The following is an 18,457-nucleotide window of genomic DNA, read 5'->3' as shown; positions in this document are numbered from 1 at the left end:
GCCCAGTTTGAGGGAAAGGCAGGCCTAAGTGCTGTTAAGTGCCACACGCTTTACATTATGACAGTGTGACCTCCTTTTCAGGTGAGGACAGTGGGGTTCAGAATTCACATGTCCAGGGTTAGTAAATAATGGAGGTGAGATTCCACCCCAGAGCTGCCTAATGTTACAATCCGTGCCAGGCTGTTTCCCTATGTGTGGAGGAGTATATCTGGAACAGGGAGGGATATCCTTGTGTTCATTCTTATTTTTTAACTGACTTTGTTTTTCAGGCAGTTTTAGGTTCACAGCATATTGAACAGAAGGTACAGAGATTTCCCGTGTACCCCACCTCCCCTCCACATCCACAGCCTCCTCCACTATCAACAACCCCCACCAGAAGGGTCCATTTGTTAACAGTCAGTGAACCTACAAATAGGCACCTAAATTCCAGAAACAAAGGAGCAGCCAGTGAGGGGCGGCTCAGGAAGCGCTCCTGTAGTGAACCTACATAAACACATTACCCCAGACCAAAGTTTACACTGGGGGTCACTGTTGGTGGTGTATGTTCTGTGAGTTTCGACAAATGTGGAATGACATGTCTCCACCATTATAGTACCATACCGAGTAGTTTAACTGCCCTGAAAGTCCTCTGTGCACCCCCTGTTCATCTCTCCCCCACCCAACCTCTGGCAACCACTGATCTTTCCTTCACTTTCTCCCTAGTTTTTCCTAGTCCAGATTGTCATAGAGTTGGAATCATAGTATGTAGGCCTTTCAGATTGCCTTCTTTCACTTAGTAACATGCATGTACGTTTCTTCCTTGCCTTCTGATGGATGTTCATTCCTTTTTTTAACTTGTGCAGAGATTTTTTTTTGAGCACCTGCCCCTGTGCCAGGCTCTGGGCAGTTGGTATTGGCAGGGTGGATGTGGCTCCTGCTCTTTGCAGCTAGAGTTTAGCAGGAAGAGACACGTAAATAAGTAAATACTGGTCTTGAAGAACAGCGTGCTAACAAGGGGCACCTGATTTAGAATGATGAGGGATCAGAGAAAGCCTCTCTTTGGAAGTGACGATTAAACCTGTGTCTGAGGGATGAGCAGAAGTGGAGCTGCGAAGCATCACAGACAGCTGTTCTCCTTCCTAGAAGCGTGCACACCCTTGAGAACAGCCTTTTCCATGAAGCCCTACCTGCTGACTCCTTCTTGAGCTATTATTGCCTGTTCCAAAGGTCCATAGCTGTTTTAGGTACTGATGGCTTCCTCAGAGAATCTGCTCAAGCTGGTGGGCTCTTTCTGCAGGAAGGTATGCAGAGGAAAGACGTACAGCATCTTGCTTTGAGCTTCTCCTACACAAGGGAAAATGCAGAGGATGGGAATGAAGCTCTGTCGGTCTGAGCTAAAACCAGAGAGAAGTCAGGACATTGCATATCTGACTTCTTGTGTTTGGAGCCTTTGAACTGCCTGGATGAGGGCATTGCAACCCAGGCCAAAGGTCACTTCGCTAATTTCCGGCAGCTGTTGCCTATGGAACACTAAGAGTCAGAGATTGTTGTTGCTTCTTGTCAAGAGCCTTAGAACCCTCTGCTTAGAGGAAATACACAAGTAAGCTGCAAAGTTGTGGGGGCTGCTTTAGGGTTGGAAGGGGGTCCTGGTGATGAGAGGGCTGCAGCTGCAAATTGGCTGCTGCTACCAGCTGTCTTTGGAGAAGGCAATGGCACCCCACTCCAGTACTCTTGCCTGGGAAATCCCATGGACGGAGGAGCCTGGTAGGCTGCAGTCCATGGGGTCGCTAAGAGTCAGACACGACTGAGCGACTTCACTTGCACTTTTCCCTTTCACGCATTGGAGAAGGAAATGGCAGCCCACTCCAGTGTTCTTGCCTGGAGAATCCCAGGGACGGCAGAGCCTGGTGGGCTGCCGTCTATGGGGTCGCACCGAGTCGGACATGACTGAAGCCACTTAGCAGCAACCAGCTGTCTGGCTATAAGCCAGAGCGGGCCTGACTGACAGATCTTCCCTGCAAGGCCACTCTGCTCTAAACCCTTCACTGTCATTGCCCTGCTCCAAACCCTTCACTGGCTCCCATTGCCCACAGAGCAGGTGGGATATCTTACATGTTAAGTCCCTTTAGTCGTGTCCAACTCTTTTGCGACCCCATGGACTGTAGCCTGCCAGGCTCCTCTGTCCATAGGATTTTCTAGGCAGGAATACTGGAGTGGGTTGTCATTCCCTCCTCCAAGGGATCTTCCCGACCCAGGGATTGAACCTGTGTCTCTTATGTCTCCTGCATTGGCAGGTGTGTTCTTTACCATCTTAGCAGGACATATACTGAGACCCTGTCCACCCTCGCAACCTGCTTTGTTCAAGCATATTCTCCCTCTCTGGCTGTTCCAAGGGCTCCAGCTTCCCCAGATGGGACACCAGTGTGGCCTTGCAGGTGCTGTGTTTCCAGCTGAACTTCCTTTCCCCCTTCATCTTCAACAGGTTAGTTCCTAGACTTCCTTCCATAATTTGACTAGACAGGTCTCCTTGAGGTTCCCCCTGACTTGCTACTCTACACAAGTGGCCACACCTTCCTCTGGGCCCTGGGCAGTCAGTACTCACTACTGCAGTCCCTCCCTTCTCCCCCCCCTCCCTTCCTTCACTCCTTCACCATTTAATTCCAGGCATCTGACCATGTTCTTGTCACACTAGGGTGGTAGCAAAACAAGCGGGAGTAAGAGCAGACCCAGACTCTCACCCTCAAGGAGCTTGAAGTCCCGTGGTGGTAGCATGAATCCATCACACAGTGAAGATGAAAAATACCCAAAGAAGTCAAATCCTTTCCTTAAAGAAGTGAAGACTTTGTCCGTGATTTTAAAAGTCTGCACATAATAAATGCTGGAGAGGATGTGGAGAGAAGGGAACCCTTCTACACTGTTTTGTTGTTGTTTAGTTGCTAAGTCTTTGCGACTCGGTGAACTGTAGCCCACCAGGCTCCTCTGTCCATGGGAGTTCCCAGGCAAGAAAGCTGGAGTGGGTTGACATTTCCTTCTCCGGGGCTATCTTCTTGACCCAAGGATTGAACCCACATCTCCTGCATTGCAGGTGGATTCTTTACCACTGAACCACCAGGGAATGGAATGTAAATTGGTGCAACCGCTGTGGAAAACAGTGTGGACATTCCCTAAAAAACTAAAAAAATAGAGTTGCCATTATCATCCAGCAACCCCATTCCTGGGCATATATCCAGAAAAGATGAAAGTTCTATCTCTAAAAGATACATGCGCACCAATGTTCATAGCAGCACAATAGCCAAGACTTGGGAGCAACCTAAATGTGCATCAACAGATGAATGGATAAAGAAGATGTGGTACATATATACAGCAGATTATTATTCAGCCATAAAAAAGAATGAAATAATGCCATTTGCAGCAGCATGGATAGACAGACCTAGAGAGTATCATTATCATGTGACTTACTAAATGAAGTAAGTCAGGTAGAGAAAGGCAAATATGTGGTATCACTTATATGTGGAATCTAAAAATAATGCAAATGAATTTATTTATAAAACAGAAACAGACTCACAGGCATAAAAAACAAACTTTGTTACCAAAGGGGAAAGGAGGGGTGGATAAATTAGGAATATGGGACTAACAGATGCATATAAAATATTTAAAGAATAAGGATATACTGTATAGCACAGGGAACTGTAGTCAATATCTTGTAATAACCTATAGTGGAAAAGAATCTGAAAAAATAGATATGTTAGCTGAATTACTTTGGCTGTAACCTGAAATTAACAAAATATTGTGAATCAACTATACTTCAGTTAAAAATTGTTTATTAGAAAAGATTTTCTCCATGATTTAAAAAAATAATAAAAGGTTGAGGAAAAGGATACATTAAAATTCCTCTAGTCTCAGATCTAATATTTCTTGTTAGTTAAGCCCTGGGGTTACAGGACTTTGTCACACTCAGTTTCTTCATGTGTAATGTTAGGGACAGGAAATAATTGATCAGGCGTTGGGCACCTTCCATGATCACAGCTTTAGGGCTACTGAGAGAGTGGTGTTGTGGCCTCAGGTTCTGGGGGAATAAGTCAGAGAAGAGATCCTAGCATGAAATCTCTACCAGGCTTCGCTTTCAGAGAGCAGACCTCCCCTCCCTCAGGGAAGACGAGCAGCTTTACCAGTGTCCACAGCTTTCCTCTGTAGTGCTGACCCCAGTTTGGAATTCTGCAGTTGCCTTACTCTTTGATGGTCATCTCTTTCCAACAGGGCCATAATCTCCATTAGAGTGGGTGATGTGCCCATCTAATTTTTTTTCATAGCAGCTTTATTGAGATATCGTTCACATACCATAACTTTCACCCTTTTGAAGTACACATTCAGTTGCTTTTAGTGTATTCACAGAGTTGTACAACCATCGACACTATCTAATTTAAGAACATTTTCATCATTCCTAAAAGAACCCTGATATCCATTAGCAAGTTCCTCGTGCCATTAACCTTCCCACCTGCCCCCAGCTTCCAGCAATCGCTAATCTACTTCCTGTTTGTATGGATTTGTTACCAGAAGCGGGACCCCTTCCAGGGCCCAAGAGTGGCCTCTTGTGTAACATCGATAGCGAATTGTCCGAGGAGACACATGTCCTTACAAAGCAAAATACTTTATTGGGAAGGGGAGCCCAGGCAGAGAACAGTGGGGTAAGGGAACCCAGGAGGGGGTTCCCTCCTCCTAGGCAAAGGGTTCCTCTGCCACATGGCTCACAGTCTCAGTTTTTATGGTAATGGGATTAGCTTACCAGGTTGTCTCTGGACAATCATCTTGCTTGTGCCCAGTTTTGGTCTGACTAGGGTCCTTCCTGGTGGTGCCAGGATCTCTCTGCCAAGGGAGGGTTTCTGGGAGGATGGCAGGACTTATTATGGGTTGGTGACTCCTCTCTCCTTTTGGCCCCTCCCACATTTTCCTGGTTAGTTTTCAGTGGCAGCACCATGTTCCTTATGGGTACCTCTGACCTCCTGTTGTGAGACAACTCATGCAAGTGGTTATTACCATGCCTGACCAAGGCAGACAGCTTTGGTCTACAGTTCCCTAATATTTTCCTGTGCTGCACATTTCATATAAAGAGAGTCCTATGATATGTGGCCTTTTATGAATGGATTTTTTTTCACTTAACATAATGTTCTCAAGGTTCATCCAAATTGTAACATATACCAGTATTTCATTCCTTTTTGTGGAATAATAATATTCCATGGGATGGGTATACCATATATTTCCATTCATCAGTTAGTGGACATTTGGGTTGTTTTCATTTTGGGGCTATTATGAATCATGCTGCTATGAACATTCCAGTACAAGTTTTTGTGTGGTCATCTATTTCCATTTCTGTTGAGTGTACACTAAGGATTGGAATTGCTAGGTCATGCGGTAACTCTTACATTTTGAGGAGCTGCCAAATCATTTTCCACGTTGGCTGCACCATTTTTCTTTCCCACCAGCAGTGTATGAGGGTTCCAATTTGTTCCAGTTTGTTCACATTCTCACCAACATGTGTTATTTTCCGTTTTTGTTTTTATAATAGCCATTCTAATGGATGTGAAGTGGTATCTGATTGTGGTTTTGATTTGCATTTTCCTAAAGATCAGTAATGTTGAGCATCTTTTCATGTGCTTATTGGTAATTTCTATACCTTCTTTGAAGAAATATCTGTTCAATCACTTGCCCGTTTTTAAATTGGGTTGTTGGTCTTTTTGTTGATGAGTTGTAAGAGTTCTTTGTATAGTTTGAATTAGAGTCTGATCTAAATCACTGATCTATGATTTCCAAATATTTTCTCCCATCCCGTGGGTTATCCTTTCATTTTCTTGATGGTGTCTTTTGAAAGTTTTAAATTTTGAAATCTAACTTATGCAGTTTTTTCCTTTTTTTTTGGGTTCCTTCGGTTTTGTATGTCATATCAAAGAAACCACTGTCTAACCTAATCATAAAGATTTGCTCCTGTTTTTTTTTTTTTAAGAGTTCTACAGTTTTAATCTTACAATCATGTCTGTGTCTGTCTCATTTCTGATTGTACCCCCTCTGCCTAGAATAATGCCTGATATATAGAAGTTACTTGATACTTATTGAGTGAAATGAATGAATTGGTATCTCTTAAATGAGTGAATGAACAGATATCTCCTTGTCCCAAAGCTGTTGCTATTCACAGCCCCAGGGTTAAAAGAGGGTGTTAGGCAGGGGAGCTTCACAGTTTGTTTTAATCTCATCCCCCTCACTAACCTGCCCTTAGTGAGCTCTCACAATTCCTTTTCTGCAGCCTCTTCTTTCTGTTTTTCCTGGATTTTTGCTTCTTTTTTGTTTCCCTTTTTGCCAAAATGTCACTAAGACATTTCCTAAGTAAATTGTGCCTGGTCTGCTTGGTTAAATGTATGATAGAGGTATAAGAAAATTTTTTCATTCATCAAAATCTTGGGTGACGTAGTTCTCTTGTTGCATTTACTTGTGTTAGACTGATAAATTCAGATGACACAGTAGTATATAAATTACGAAGGAAGAGTCACCTTCACATGGGACATAAGATGGCTGGAACTTACTTTTATTTTATTTTATTTATTTATTTTTTAAAATAAATTTATTTATTTTAGTTGGGGTCTAATTACTTTACAATATTGTAGTGGTTTTTGCCATACATTGACATGAATCAGCCATGGGTTTACATGTGTTCCCCATCCTGAACCCCCGTCCCACCTCCCTCCCCATCCCATCCCTCTGGGTCATCCCATTGCCCCAGCCCTGAGCATTTGTCTCATGCATCGAACCTGGAATGGTGTTCTGTTTCACATATGATAATATACATGTTTCAATGCTATTCTCTCAGAACGTCCCACCCTCACCTTCTCCCTCAGAGTCCATAAGACTGTTCTATGTATCTGTGTCTCTTATTCTGTCTCGCATATAGGGTTATCATTACCATCTTTCAAATTCCATATATATGCCTTAGTATACTGTATTGGTGTTTTTCTTTCTGGCTTACCTCACTCTGTATAATGGGCTCCAGTTTCATCCACTTACTTTTAGAAAAAGTGTGTATATAGAGAAAGAAAAGGTAAGGTAACAACTAAGAAATCTCGGTGAAGGCTATTTGGAGTTCTCTGTACTCTAGTTTTTCAAAAAATGTACTTATTGATTAGGCTGGGCCAGGTCTGAGTTGAGGCACTCAGGGTCTCTGATCTTCACTGTGTCATGCAGGATGTTTTAGTTGCGGCATATGAGATCTTTAGTTGTGGCATGTGAACTCTTAGTTGTGGCGTGTCAAGTCGTAGTTGTGGCATGTGGGATCTAGTTCCCTGACCAGGGATTGAACCTGGCCCCCCTGCATTGGGAGCGTGGAATATTAACCACTGGACCACCAGGGAAGTCCTTGTGCTCAAAGTTAACAACTTTTCTCACACTGAATTTTTTTCAAAACATCGTTTCTCACAATCCCACCCACAGAGGAAATTAAGCCGGGGACCCTGAGAGGTTGCTCGGTGTTTGATGCTTTACATCCGTTTTTCATTTAATCCTCAGCTGTTGGAAAGGAAGCCAAGGTGAAGGTGGGCTGACCTAGGTCATACAACCTGGTTGAGTGGAAAAACCTGAATTTGGACTTGGGTCTCCAAGTTAAGTCCTCCTATGTGTGTTATGGCCTTGTGCATCTCAGGCAGTTGACCTGTTGCTGGGAATGACCGGCTGCTTCCCTTGCCTCTGTCTTCATGTTGTTGACACTTTACGAGACTGTGCTCAGTGAGGGTGGGAGGCAGATGGTCCCAAGAGTTTCTAGAACAGAGGGATTGCCATCTGGGTCTTGAAGGAAAGCGAAGAGGGAATGGAGGGAATTGATGCTCCCTCACTAGCCAGCAGGTAGGCCCTGAGGCTCCCGGGAGGCAGCCCTGACCCCCTCTTCTGCCCTGCCTGTTCCAGGAGCTGAAGCTGCCCACCTTCCGAGCCCACTCCCCGCTCCTGAAGAGCCGCCGGTTCTTCGTTGACATCTTGACCCTGCTGAGCAGCCACTGCCAGCTCTGCCCCGCTGCCCGGCACCTGGCTGTCTACCTGCTGGATCACTTCCTGGATCGCTATGACATCACCACCTCCAAGCAGCTGTACGCCGTGGCGGTCTCCTGCCTCCTGCTCGCAAGTATGTGGAACCCACTTCCTTCGCTGTGCCGTGCCCTCCCGCTCCACGAGCCCACGTGCTCCCAAATTGTTCTACATTTCCATCGTCTTTGTGCATCTTCTGTATTCATCCTTAGCTGAATGCGAAAAAGTGAAGTTGCTCAGTCGTGTCCAACTCTTTGCAACCCCATGGACTGGAGCCTGCCAGGCTCCTCTATCCATGGGATTTCCCAGGCAAGAATACTGGAGTGGGGTTGCCATTTCCTTCTCCAGGAGATCTTCCCGACCTAGGGATCAAACCTGGGTCTCCCGCACTACAGGCAGACTCTTTACCATCTGAGCCACCAGGGAAGCCCTAGCTGAATGCAAACTATAGTAATAATAATCAACATTTTCTTTAGCATTTAAAGTGTACCAGGCTATAAGGCATAAGGATTTTAGCAACTTGATCTTAAAAGAATCCACATAATGACTCTAGAAGACAGATCTTTGAGTACTTGCATTTCACCGACGCCCAGAGAGGTTAAGAAATTTGCCGTGGGTCTATAGCAGATAGGATTTGAGCCCAGAAATGCACAATGCCAGAATCTGTATCTTAACCCTATGTTACCTCCTTTCTGACATGGTGCCTCTGAATGTGCTACGTGGGTGAGTGGGGAACTCTAACAACCACTGTCCTTAGATGTGTTTAGAAATGTGACTGCTTGTGTGGGGCCCAAGCAGGACCCTTCATATAGTTGTCAGGCCTGGGCACAGGCCTCTTTCAATGAGACCTCACTAAAACACAGCATGGCTTTGACCACCTGTCTGTCTGCCTAGGTAGGAAATGAACATGCTCCTGGTCTGGTTCAAACACAGTCTGCCATATCATGCTGCCACTTTAAAATCGCCCCCTGGTTTACCGACAGTCTTAAAAGGACCAGCTGTCAGGGTCCTGCCTCTCTGACCTCATGCCTTTCTCCTCTTCCATCCCTGGGTTCCAGCCAGTCCCCCTGCTCTCCTGTCACAGAGCTTTGCATATGCTGTTCCCTCTGCCCAGAGCGCTTCCCATTCTCTTCCCCCGCCCATCAGGTCTTATTTAGACGGCACTTGCGTCCCCAAGAAAGCCTCCACCACTGCCTGCAGAGTGAGTGTAAGGTGTCTCTGATATACAGTTCCACAGCTTCGTGGATTTTTAATTAAAACCCACCTCCCCCACTAAGCAGGCTTCCCTGATGGCTCAGCTGTAAAGAATCCGCCTGCAGTGCAGGAGACACAGGAGATTCCGGAGATGTTGGTTCAATTCCTGGGTTGGAAAGATCCCCTGGAGAAGGGAATGGCTACCTACTCCAGTATTCTTGCCTGGAGAATCCCATGGACAGAGGAACCTGCAGGCTACAGTCCATGGGGTCGCAGTCCAACCTGTAGGCTACAGTCCAAGAGTCGGACAAGACTGAGTGACTGAGCAGCACACCCCCACTAAGCAGTGAGTTTCAGAGGGGAAAAGGAGCACATGGTAAGGCCTCAGAATGTAGTATTTGTGGACTAAAGGAAATGAATGGAGCCAAGGGTTGCCTTAGAGTGGGGCATCCACACTTCTCCAAGTTGCCCTTAATGCAGAGGACCAGATACCCCAGAGTGACCAGCTGCAGTCGTATTTCCTTGATATCTAATCAGATTTTGCCTTTGTCGCTACATTATGTTATTGTCCTATTTTATTACAGGGGGCCCTTCCCCATTCTTTGATTCCCGCTGATGCTTCAAGAAGACCATGCCCATTTTCTCCAGTGGCTTTGTCTGTCCCTGGCACACTGCTATGAACCCTTCATCACCATCACCCAGTTCCAAACACATGGCATTAGAATTTTTTAACATTCTGCCTTGTTTTCCATCCTGGCACCTGCCACCTGCTGTTATCTATAATCCCTTTGCCAGCTTTGGGTTTACAGCCTTCCTATTTGTGATTTTCTCTACCTTGGGCCAGTTGGCTTTCCCCTGTGATATAGGGGATCCCGGCTTGCTGGGAGACTGGCCTGCTTGCTACTTCAAAGTCCCAAATCAGCACGCAGCTCTCTTTGGTCTTGGGAGGAGCTGGGGGGCTGGAGAGATGTCCCTGTCAGCAGAAGGCAGGACGGGCATTGCATTTCGGGGGCCCTCAGGGTGTCTGCGCCGTGGCCTCTGGCTTGCTGCTATCTGTGATCTGTGGGCTGCATCGAGGCCCCTGGGGCAGGGGACTTGGATTTCCAAGAGGCCACCAAGGCTCCAGCGTCTGTCTGGGGAGCTGGGGCAGGAGGTGTGCACTGGGGACTTCTTTGTGCTGTGGCTGTCATGACAGAGGGCGGGGGCCTTTCAGACAGAGAGGCGGACCCCCACACACACACACATGTCTGAGGGCAGCAGCCAGCCTCAAGTGGCAGGAACGGATTTTTCAGGACACCTGCCATATGCTCACAGGCCCCAGGAAAGAAAAGTTTCCATGACAGCCTGAAATCCTATTAATTCCTCCTTCTCCTCTCCCCAGGCCAACTGTCAGCCACAGGGGAGGTCACCTTGCTCAGGAGGTTCTGAGTTCTGCTAATTTCCTAGCAAATAATTAATTCCCAGATAAGAAGGGTGACAGTTCTTGGGTTTTTGCAGCTGCTTCCAGGTAAGGGTCTTGCATAGATGGAACCCTCTCACCTACACAGTCTCTCTGATCCCATAAAACAGAAGCCAGTCAAGGACCCATGTCTCCAGACTGGATGGAGGAAGAAGGGCAAGAGTTTGTGGGCTGTTCCATGGCAGACCAGTGGCAAAGCTGCCTTTTGCCTCTCTATGATCAAGTTTTACGTATTTCTTTTTCATCCCCTGCATTGCTAAGTAGATTCTTAACCACTGGACCACCAGGGAAGTCCCTGTATGACCAAGTTAACTTCATTTCCTTCCTTAACAGAGGAGAGACTCCCGTTATTGTTGTTCAGTCACTAAGTCTTGTCCAACTCTTTTGTGACCCCATAGACTGTAGCCCACCAGTCCTCTGTCCATGGGATTTCCCAGGCAAGAATACTGGAGTGAGGTGCCATTTCCTCCTCCAGGGGATCTTCCCAACCCAGGGATCAAACTTATGTCTCCTGCATTTGCAGGCAGATTCTTTACCTGGAGAGACTCCTACTGTAAGTATAATCTAGATATAAATGTGCCATAAATAGAATAGAGCCACTGTCTTCTGTAGTTTTTCATCTCATAGAGCACCCTCCCCAGCTGTCTTTTGGTTGTTGTTGTTGTTTAATTAAAAGGGCAATTTGACAGCACAGAAACCCCACCACTTGCAGGTGAGTTGGCTTTGACCATGCCACATAATCGTCATCCTAATGGGGCAGCTACATTGCTTACTGGTCCCTCTTTACCCGCCCAGCCCTAGGCCAGTCACTTCATACACACATCACTTAGAAGCCTCGCAACCAGCCCGTGTAGTCGTGCTGTCATCTGCCCATTCTGTAGGTTCAGAGAGGCCCAAAGTCACGCAGTTTGGAATTTTGCTTTTTTGTTTTTAATCGAGGTAGAATTCATATCACAACATAGAATCTACTGTTTTAACCACTGTAAAGTGTGCAGTTCCGTGGCATTTAGTTCACATACCACTGTTGTACAGCCATCAGCTCTATTTCCAGAACATGTCCATCACCCCGAAAGGTGCCCATGTACCCCATTAAGCAGTCAGTTCCCATTCCTTCCCACCCCCAGCCCCTGGCAACCACCAGTCTGTTTTGTGTCTGTATGGAGTTGCCTATTCTGGATATTGCATACGGAAAGGAATCATGCAATATGTGACCTTTTTATGTCTGGTTTCCTTTACTGTAAGTTTTTAAGATTCATCCATGTTGTAGCATGTATCAGTACTTCAGTACCTCATTCCTTGTAATGGCTGTATGGACGGACCACAGTTTTGTTTATCCATTCATGTGTTGATGGACATTTGGGTGGTTTTCACCTTTTGGCTGCTAGGATTAGTGCTGCTGTGAACATTTGAGTACCAATTTTGTTTGAACATTTATTTTCAATTCTTTTGGGTATCAGCATAGTAGTGGAATTGCTGCCCATAGGTGGTTATTCTGTGTTGAACTTTTTGAAGGAAACTTGGAGTTTTGCCTTTGCCTGGTTATTGCTGTTCAGAGATGAATGTGTGCTGAGTCCTTATCCCCAGGATATGGACCAGGGAAGGAGAGAAAGGAGAGAGAGAGGGAAAGAAAACCAGAAAGGCAAGAGGCATGACCAGTGGCATTTTGCTAGGATGGCAGGGCCTTAAATGTAGTATAAGATCTTATGATGATGATATAAAAAGTATGAGATATAGTAAGTCCCCGACATATGAACAAGTTGTGTTTTGAGAATGCATTCATAAGTCCAAATTTGTTTGAAAGTCCAGCAAAGTCAGCCTAGGTACCCAACTAATACAATCTACTATGTAGTACTGTACTGTAATAAGTTTGTAATAGTTTTCATACAAATAACACATAAAAACAAAAAATAAAACATTTTTAATCTTGCAGTACAGTACCTTGAAAAGTACAGTAATACAGTACAACAGCTGGCAGACAGAGGCTGGTATCGATTGAACAGGCAAGAAGAGTTACTGACTGGAGGAGGGAGAGGAGGTGGGAGATGGTAGTGCCGAAGGATCGTCAGCAATAGGAGACAGAGCAGGCTGCAGTTTCACTCACACCTGACATTGACGGAACACACATTTGCATCTTTGAGTGTTCGCAACTTGAAGGTTCATGTGTAGGAGACTTACTATATATATATATATTTTGTTTACTGTATATTTTTATTTTTTTATTGTTAAAAAGAATCCAAAAGGAACAGAAGCACCTAGCGTAAAAAAATCAGTTTCTCCCCAAATCCATAGTCCCATTCCCAAAGTTTGGGGTGTATCGTTCCAGATCTAGATGTACTTATGTATTTTCATAATTGAGAAAATAAACCTATTTTCATTTCTCAGGGTTGGCGAGGGAATGAATCATAGGTTAACAGCTATATAAACTGCCCAGTAAACAAAATTGCCAGATTTCCCCCCTTCCTCCTTTTATCATTCTTTTTTTCATTCTTTCTTTCCAGCTAATCCCAATTCCATTATACTTTCTCTTTGCAAGCTTCTGTTTTCTTTCATTGTGACTTTTAGACCCCCAACCGCTCCCTGGGAAAGCAAGGTTTCTGAGTGCTGAATTGTCAGTGAACCTCATCCTGCCCCTGACTTCTGATTTGTGAAAAGCTATGGGAGCTCAGGGGGATGAGTCCATGTGTTTCTTGGGATAAAATTCTGACTTCCATATTTTTGTAGCTGAGCTGGAGTCCAGTGCTGGGCTTCATCTCAGCCCCCATCCTCCTCCCCAGGAGAGGGAGGCATCAAGCAGGAGGGTGATCCCATGGTCTCTGCAAGGACCCCTCTCTGTACTCGGGTCTTCCTGCAGGGCAGGCTCCCTTAGCTGGGCCTGAGTCAGTCCTGCTGTGCTGTGCTTACCTGTAGTAGGCCCATCTCCCTCTGGTAGTTTTAAAATTAGCAGTGGTACGCTCACTTGTAATGAGATTCAAAGAATAAAATAAAAAATCTGTTGCCCATCCCACTCTCCAGAGACAACTGAGGGGAACAGTTTCTTACATCTTTTCCCTAAATCGGTCGAATCTATTTTCTAGGAATATTCTTTGTGTATACAAACATACAGTCAGCTTTCATGAACCAAGATTCCGTACTTGCAGATTCACCTACTCACTGAAATTTATTTGTGACTCCAAAAACAATATTTCTGGAACTTTGGGGGCAGCTCTGTGCTTTCTCATTTCAGCTCTCATGCTAATAGCAAATATCAGGTGGCCTTTTTTGCTCTGTTTAGTGCTTTGTTTTCTTATTTTTCTGCTTGTTGATGATTTTGCTGTGTGAAATGAGCCCCCACCATCATGTTGAACTATGGTATTCTGTTCTTGCGTTTAGGAAGGCTGTGCTGTGTGTTTCTTAGGAGAACATTTGTGTGTTAGGTAAGCTTTGTTCAGGCAAGAGGTATAGTGCTGTTAGTTGTGAGTTCAGTGATCATAAATCAATGATATATTAAACAAAAATACACAGAAAAGGTTATGTAGGGGTTTTTTTTGGGCTCCACTGGGTCTTTGTTGCTGCACTCAGGCTTTCTCTAGCTTCTGTGCGTGGGCTTCTTGTTGCCATGGCTTCTCTTTTGGAGCCCGGGCTCTAGGCACATGGGCTCAGTAGTTGTGGCACATGGACATAGCTGCTCCGTGGCATGTGGAATCTTCTTGGACCAGGGATTGATTCTTAACCACAGAACCACTAGGGAAGTCCAAAAAAGCTTATGTGTTGATTGATTGTCATCAGACTGACAGGAAGCTAACCCTGTATCTTCCCTCTAGGAGCATGGTTCTGTGTTCACCAGATCAGTGTGCACCGTGAATAATCAGAATTAGTTACATCTGCACAAGTGGGTTAACACCAAAGGTGCTTTCTTTGTGGTACATTAAGGAACGTCTTTCCTGTCAGTCTTTGTGGATGTACCTTACTCTTTATACTGAGTGCAGAGTTCTCGATGTTATAAACACTGGCATCTGTAGAATGATTTCTCTGTCAATGCATATTTACACTGTCATCTTTTTTTTTGTTTTAACACTGCTTTACACAGTGTGACAACAACTGTCCTTTCCCTTGCATCTTTGCACACTGAAGTACGTTTGTGGGATAAATTCCCGGAGATGTGATGGCTTCGGTCAGAGGTGTGTGCATGCAAGATTTTGGTAGGTTGCACTGAAATCAACAGCTGAGGAGATCCTTTTTTCTTCAGTTGAACTTAGTGGGCGGGAGCCTTTGGAGCCACGCTTCTCCACCATCAGAAGGAGAGCCATGTCCCTCCCCCATCCTGGCCCCTCATCACTGTCCACTAGGGCTTCCCAGCGGGGAGGGCATTTGCATCCTGCCTTTCTGCCTTGTGATGTCCAGGATACCCAGGTAAGAAATGAGTTCCCACAGCAACTGCTTTTAAGGCTTCTTAAGCCGGACATCAGTAGCCTCATCTCTTAGTGAAGGTACCAAAAGAAGCACTGCCTCTGGGCCTCCGTAGATTCTAGAAGAGGCCTGTCTTTCTCTCAGTAAACTGTCTTCCTCCTTCTCTCTTACCCCTGTATCCTTCCCCTCCCCTTCCCCTGCTTTGATTACTTAGCAGCTGAGAAGCAGCTTCTTTGCCAGCGGAGTGGGGGGATGGGGTCGCTCCCTCCGAGATTTTGAGATGATTTCGGAAACCTGAAAGCAGCCCTAATCCCTCCTGATGTCCCTCCTTGACAGGGATGAAGGAAGATGCCCCAGCTCCCCCTAAAGCCAGGGATGCTTGGGACCCCATTGGGGCACCAATCACAGGCTGCCTTGTGTGCCTGCATGCTCAGTCGTGTCGGAGCAACCTTTTGCAACCCTTTGGACTGTGGCCCTCAAAGCTTCTCTGTCCATGGGGTTTTCCAGGCAAGAATACTGGAGTGGGTTGCCATTTCGTCCTCCAGAGGATCTTCCCAACCCAGGGATCGAACCTGCAACTCCTGTGTCTCAACAGATGCAAATGGGGGTGATTTTTCCAGCTAGCCTTGTTCAGGGGTGTGCTTCAAAAAAAGTGTGAGGCTTATTTATAGGATTAGGCTCAAATCTGCAAGGAAACTTGGCTGTCCCTGTTGCGGAAATAATTTAGTGCTCCCTGCCTCTCATGCAAGAGTGGTCAGCCCTGTGTTTCCTTCCTGCCATCGTTTCACGTTTCAGAAGTCAGGATGGGTCTTACCTTTGATGCGTGCACTTGATATGACCAGTGTGTGTTACTTCCTCCAGAAAGCTGCTGCAGTGTCAGTGGTGCATATTCTAATCCGTAGTATTTCAGCAGTGGCCACACAGCACAAGGCAGGCTAGAAACAGTGGTCTGTCATGTGAGGGCCATGCCAAGCAGCTCCAGTGTTACTGTACAGAGATCGAGGACATGGTGATTTTCCATTTCCTGTTCCTGTTTCTGCAGCCTGGCAGGCTTAGAACTATTTGAGGGGAGCGATTTTGTGTGAAGTGCCTGTCAGACAGCTGACTGGGCTAGAAACTGAAAAACTGCACCATTTGCCCTACCCAGACCTGTTTGGCGAAGGCCTGCTGTTCTGGTCTCAGAGATTTTTTGAGGGGAGGGGGAATCTTGAGGTGAATGAGTTGATTTATCATGCAGTGTTCAAGAGCCTTTGACCCCACATGGGTAAAATAGTCAAAAAACCTGTATTCCGCCTTTGCTGTATGCCAGACGCAGCGGTCAACCTCAGGGAGATGGGGTGAACAGTAGCAGTTGACCTGGAAGACTCAGCGGCGCATAGTGGAGCACAAAGTGGATCAAGCCCGCCTCCTAAGAAAGCAGGCTTCAAGCCAAGCATGACCAGCAAGTCCTGGGCACATGCCAAGGACAAGCCAGTCACCCTGCTGAGAAGATCCAAGTGTCCTTACTGTTAGGAGAATATTTTGGCTCACACCATGACTAGGATATTGACGTTGGGTGCCCTCTCTGTTCCTCATGCTATTTGCAGTTTGGCTACTGGGATCTAGGCATCTTTATTTTCTTACTTAGAGTAACCTTGAACCCACCGAGCAGTGACTGCTCGGTGTCTTACGGTACTTTCTCCGCTCTCACAGCCAGGATTGCATTATAAGCATCCTCCTGCTAGTGCTGAAGGCTTAGAGGGCGGAGTTCAGAGTCCTTCATCATTGGGCCACCAGTTCCCCACACCCAGAGTCTGTCCTCCAGATTAGAGCCCCTCCCTGCCTTGCCAAGGAGACTTGGACTCTGCGTGGTGGGGTGTTCACACCTCTAGTCACAGCATTCTGCCCTCCATGAGGCACCCACCAATTGTCTGCATTGGTTACAGTAGGACCAGCAAGGCAGCGTTCGGTTCTTTTCTTTTCTTTTCTTTTTCTCTTCAGTATAATTTCCAGGCTTCCCTTTTCAGTGGTAAAGAATCCACCTGCCCATGCAGGAGATATGGGTTTGAACCCTGGTCTGGAAAGATGCCACGGAGCAGCTAAGCCCATGCACCACAACTACTGAGCCCACATTCTGCAAATACTGAAGCCCTCGAGCGCCCTAGAGCCTGTGCTCTGCAACAAGAGAAGGCACCTCAGTGAGAAGCCTGCCCACTGCAGATGGAGAGTAGCCCTCAAGGCAGTAAAGACTCAGCACAGCCAAAGAAAAAAATAAATAGAATTATTTTTAAAAAAGAAAAGTATGATTTCCGTTTTATTGTCTTTTCAGAGAACAGTATTTCTTCAGTCTTTAAGGACTCATCTCCTTTAATGGGCTTCGGTGGAGGTCGTGGAGCAGCACCCGCAGATCTAAATCAGGGTGGTGTTGTTCTGTCCTTCGGCGCTTTCTGAGAATGATGCCAGGTTGACTACTGTGCTGTGAATGGTACAGTTCACACAATAGTGTTGTTTCACATAGAGCTTGGGAAGCACAGAGACGTCAAAAACACTTGCTTCAGAATTGTCGTCCCTGATGGCTACGGCCTCTACGATGTTCCGAATGACAAATTTTTTTAAGAAGAAAAAAATACTTATTTTTGGCTGCACTGAGTCTTTGTTGCTGCGCATGGGCTTTCTCTAGTTGCAGAGAGTAGGGGCTGCTATCTAGTTGTGGTGCACAAGCTTCTCATTGCAGTGGCTTCTCCTGTTGCGGGCCACAGGCTGCTAGGGTGTGGCCTTCAGTAGTTGTGTTGCATGAGCTTAGTTGCCCCCGAGGCATGTGGGATCTTCCTGGACCAGGGTGTGGCAGGGACCAATGTCCCTTGCATTGGGAGGCGGATTCTTAACCACTGGACCTCGAGGAAAGTCTGAATGACAAACTTCTTAATGGCCTTATCCTTGGGCATGCATTGGGCGTAGTTGGCGCTGTGAACAGGCTGCACGTGAGCACGGATTTTTTTCTGTAGGATCATTGTTCCTTCTTTTCTTGGTGATCTAGGAAATGAGGTGAGAGAGGAGGTTTGTTTTAGAACTCCTTTCAGACCCAAAGGAAATGTGCCCGCCTAGCCTTCCCTGGGAGGTCAGATGAGATTAATCTTTTTCTTTTTTGGGTGGATCTTAGTTCCCAGACCAGGGATTGAACCTGGGCCCTCAGAAGTGAGAGTGTGGAATCCTAATCAGTGGACTGCCAGGAAATTCCCCCAAGATGAGATTGTATTATTTGTGTTTGCCTAGATTTTCAAGATGGTCTTCAAGGAGCATGCCTCGCCTCTCCCTACATCCTCGTCTTGAATGAGGACAGATCCACATTTAGGAACCTTCTCTGGCACTTAGTTTGCTGGTACTGGCTTCTAGGGTCCCAGC

General features: G+C 46.1%; 1 protein-coding gene and 1 pseudogene across 4 annotated transcripts in view; one reads left to right on the top strand and one right to left on the bottom strand.

Annotated features, from left to right (window-relative positions):
- Nucleotides 1-18,457, top strand: part of CCNJL (cyclin J like) — a 79,790-nt gene that overhangs the window by 39,063 nt on the left and 22,270 nt on the right. For all 4 annotated transcript variants that reach the window (XM_081500581.1, XM_081500582.1, XM_081500579.1 and 1 more), the window contains one exon: nucleotides 7,921-8,134. In XM_081500581.1, the coding sequence (XP_081356707.1) occupies nucleotides 7,921-8,134 (214 nt within the window). The remainder of the gene's footprint in view (nucleotides 1-7,920; nucleotides 8,135-18,457) is intronic.
- Nucleotides 17,251-18,088, bottom strand: LOC145509406 (small ribosomal subunit protein eS26 pseudogene; annotated as a pseudogene).

This window comes from Giraffa tippelskirchi, chromosome 6, assembly GCF_054371585.1.
Source record: "Giraffa tippelskirchi isolate mGirTip1 chromosome 6, T2T-mGirTip1v1.2.pri, whole genome shotgun sequence".
In the NCBI taxonomy this organism is placed as follows: Eukaryota; Metazoa; Chordata; class Mammalia; order Artiodactyla; family Giraffidae; genus Giraffa; species Giraffa tippelskirchi.
The sequence above is the reverse complement of the archived record's forward strand: the minus strand, read 5'-3'. Positions and strand labels throughout refer to the sequence as shown.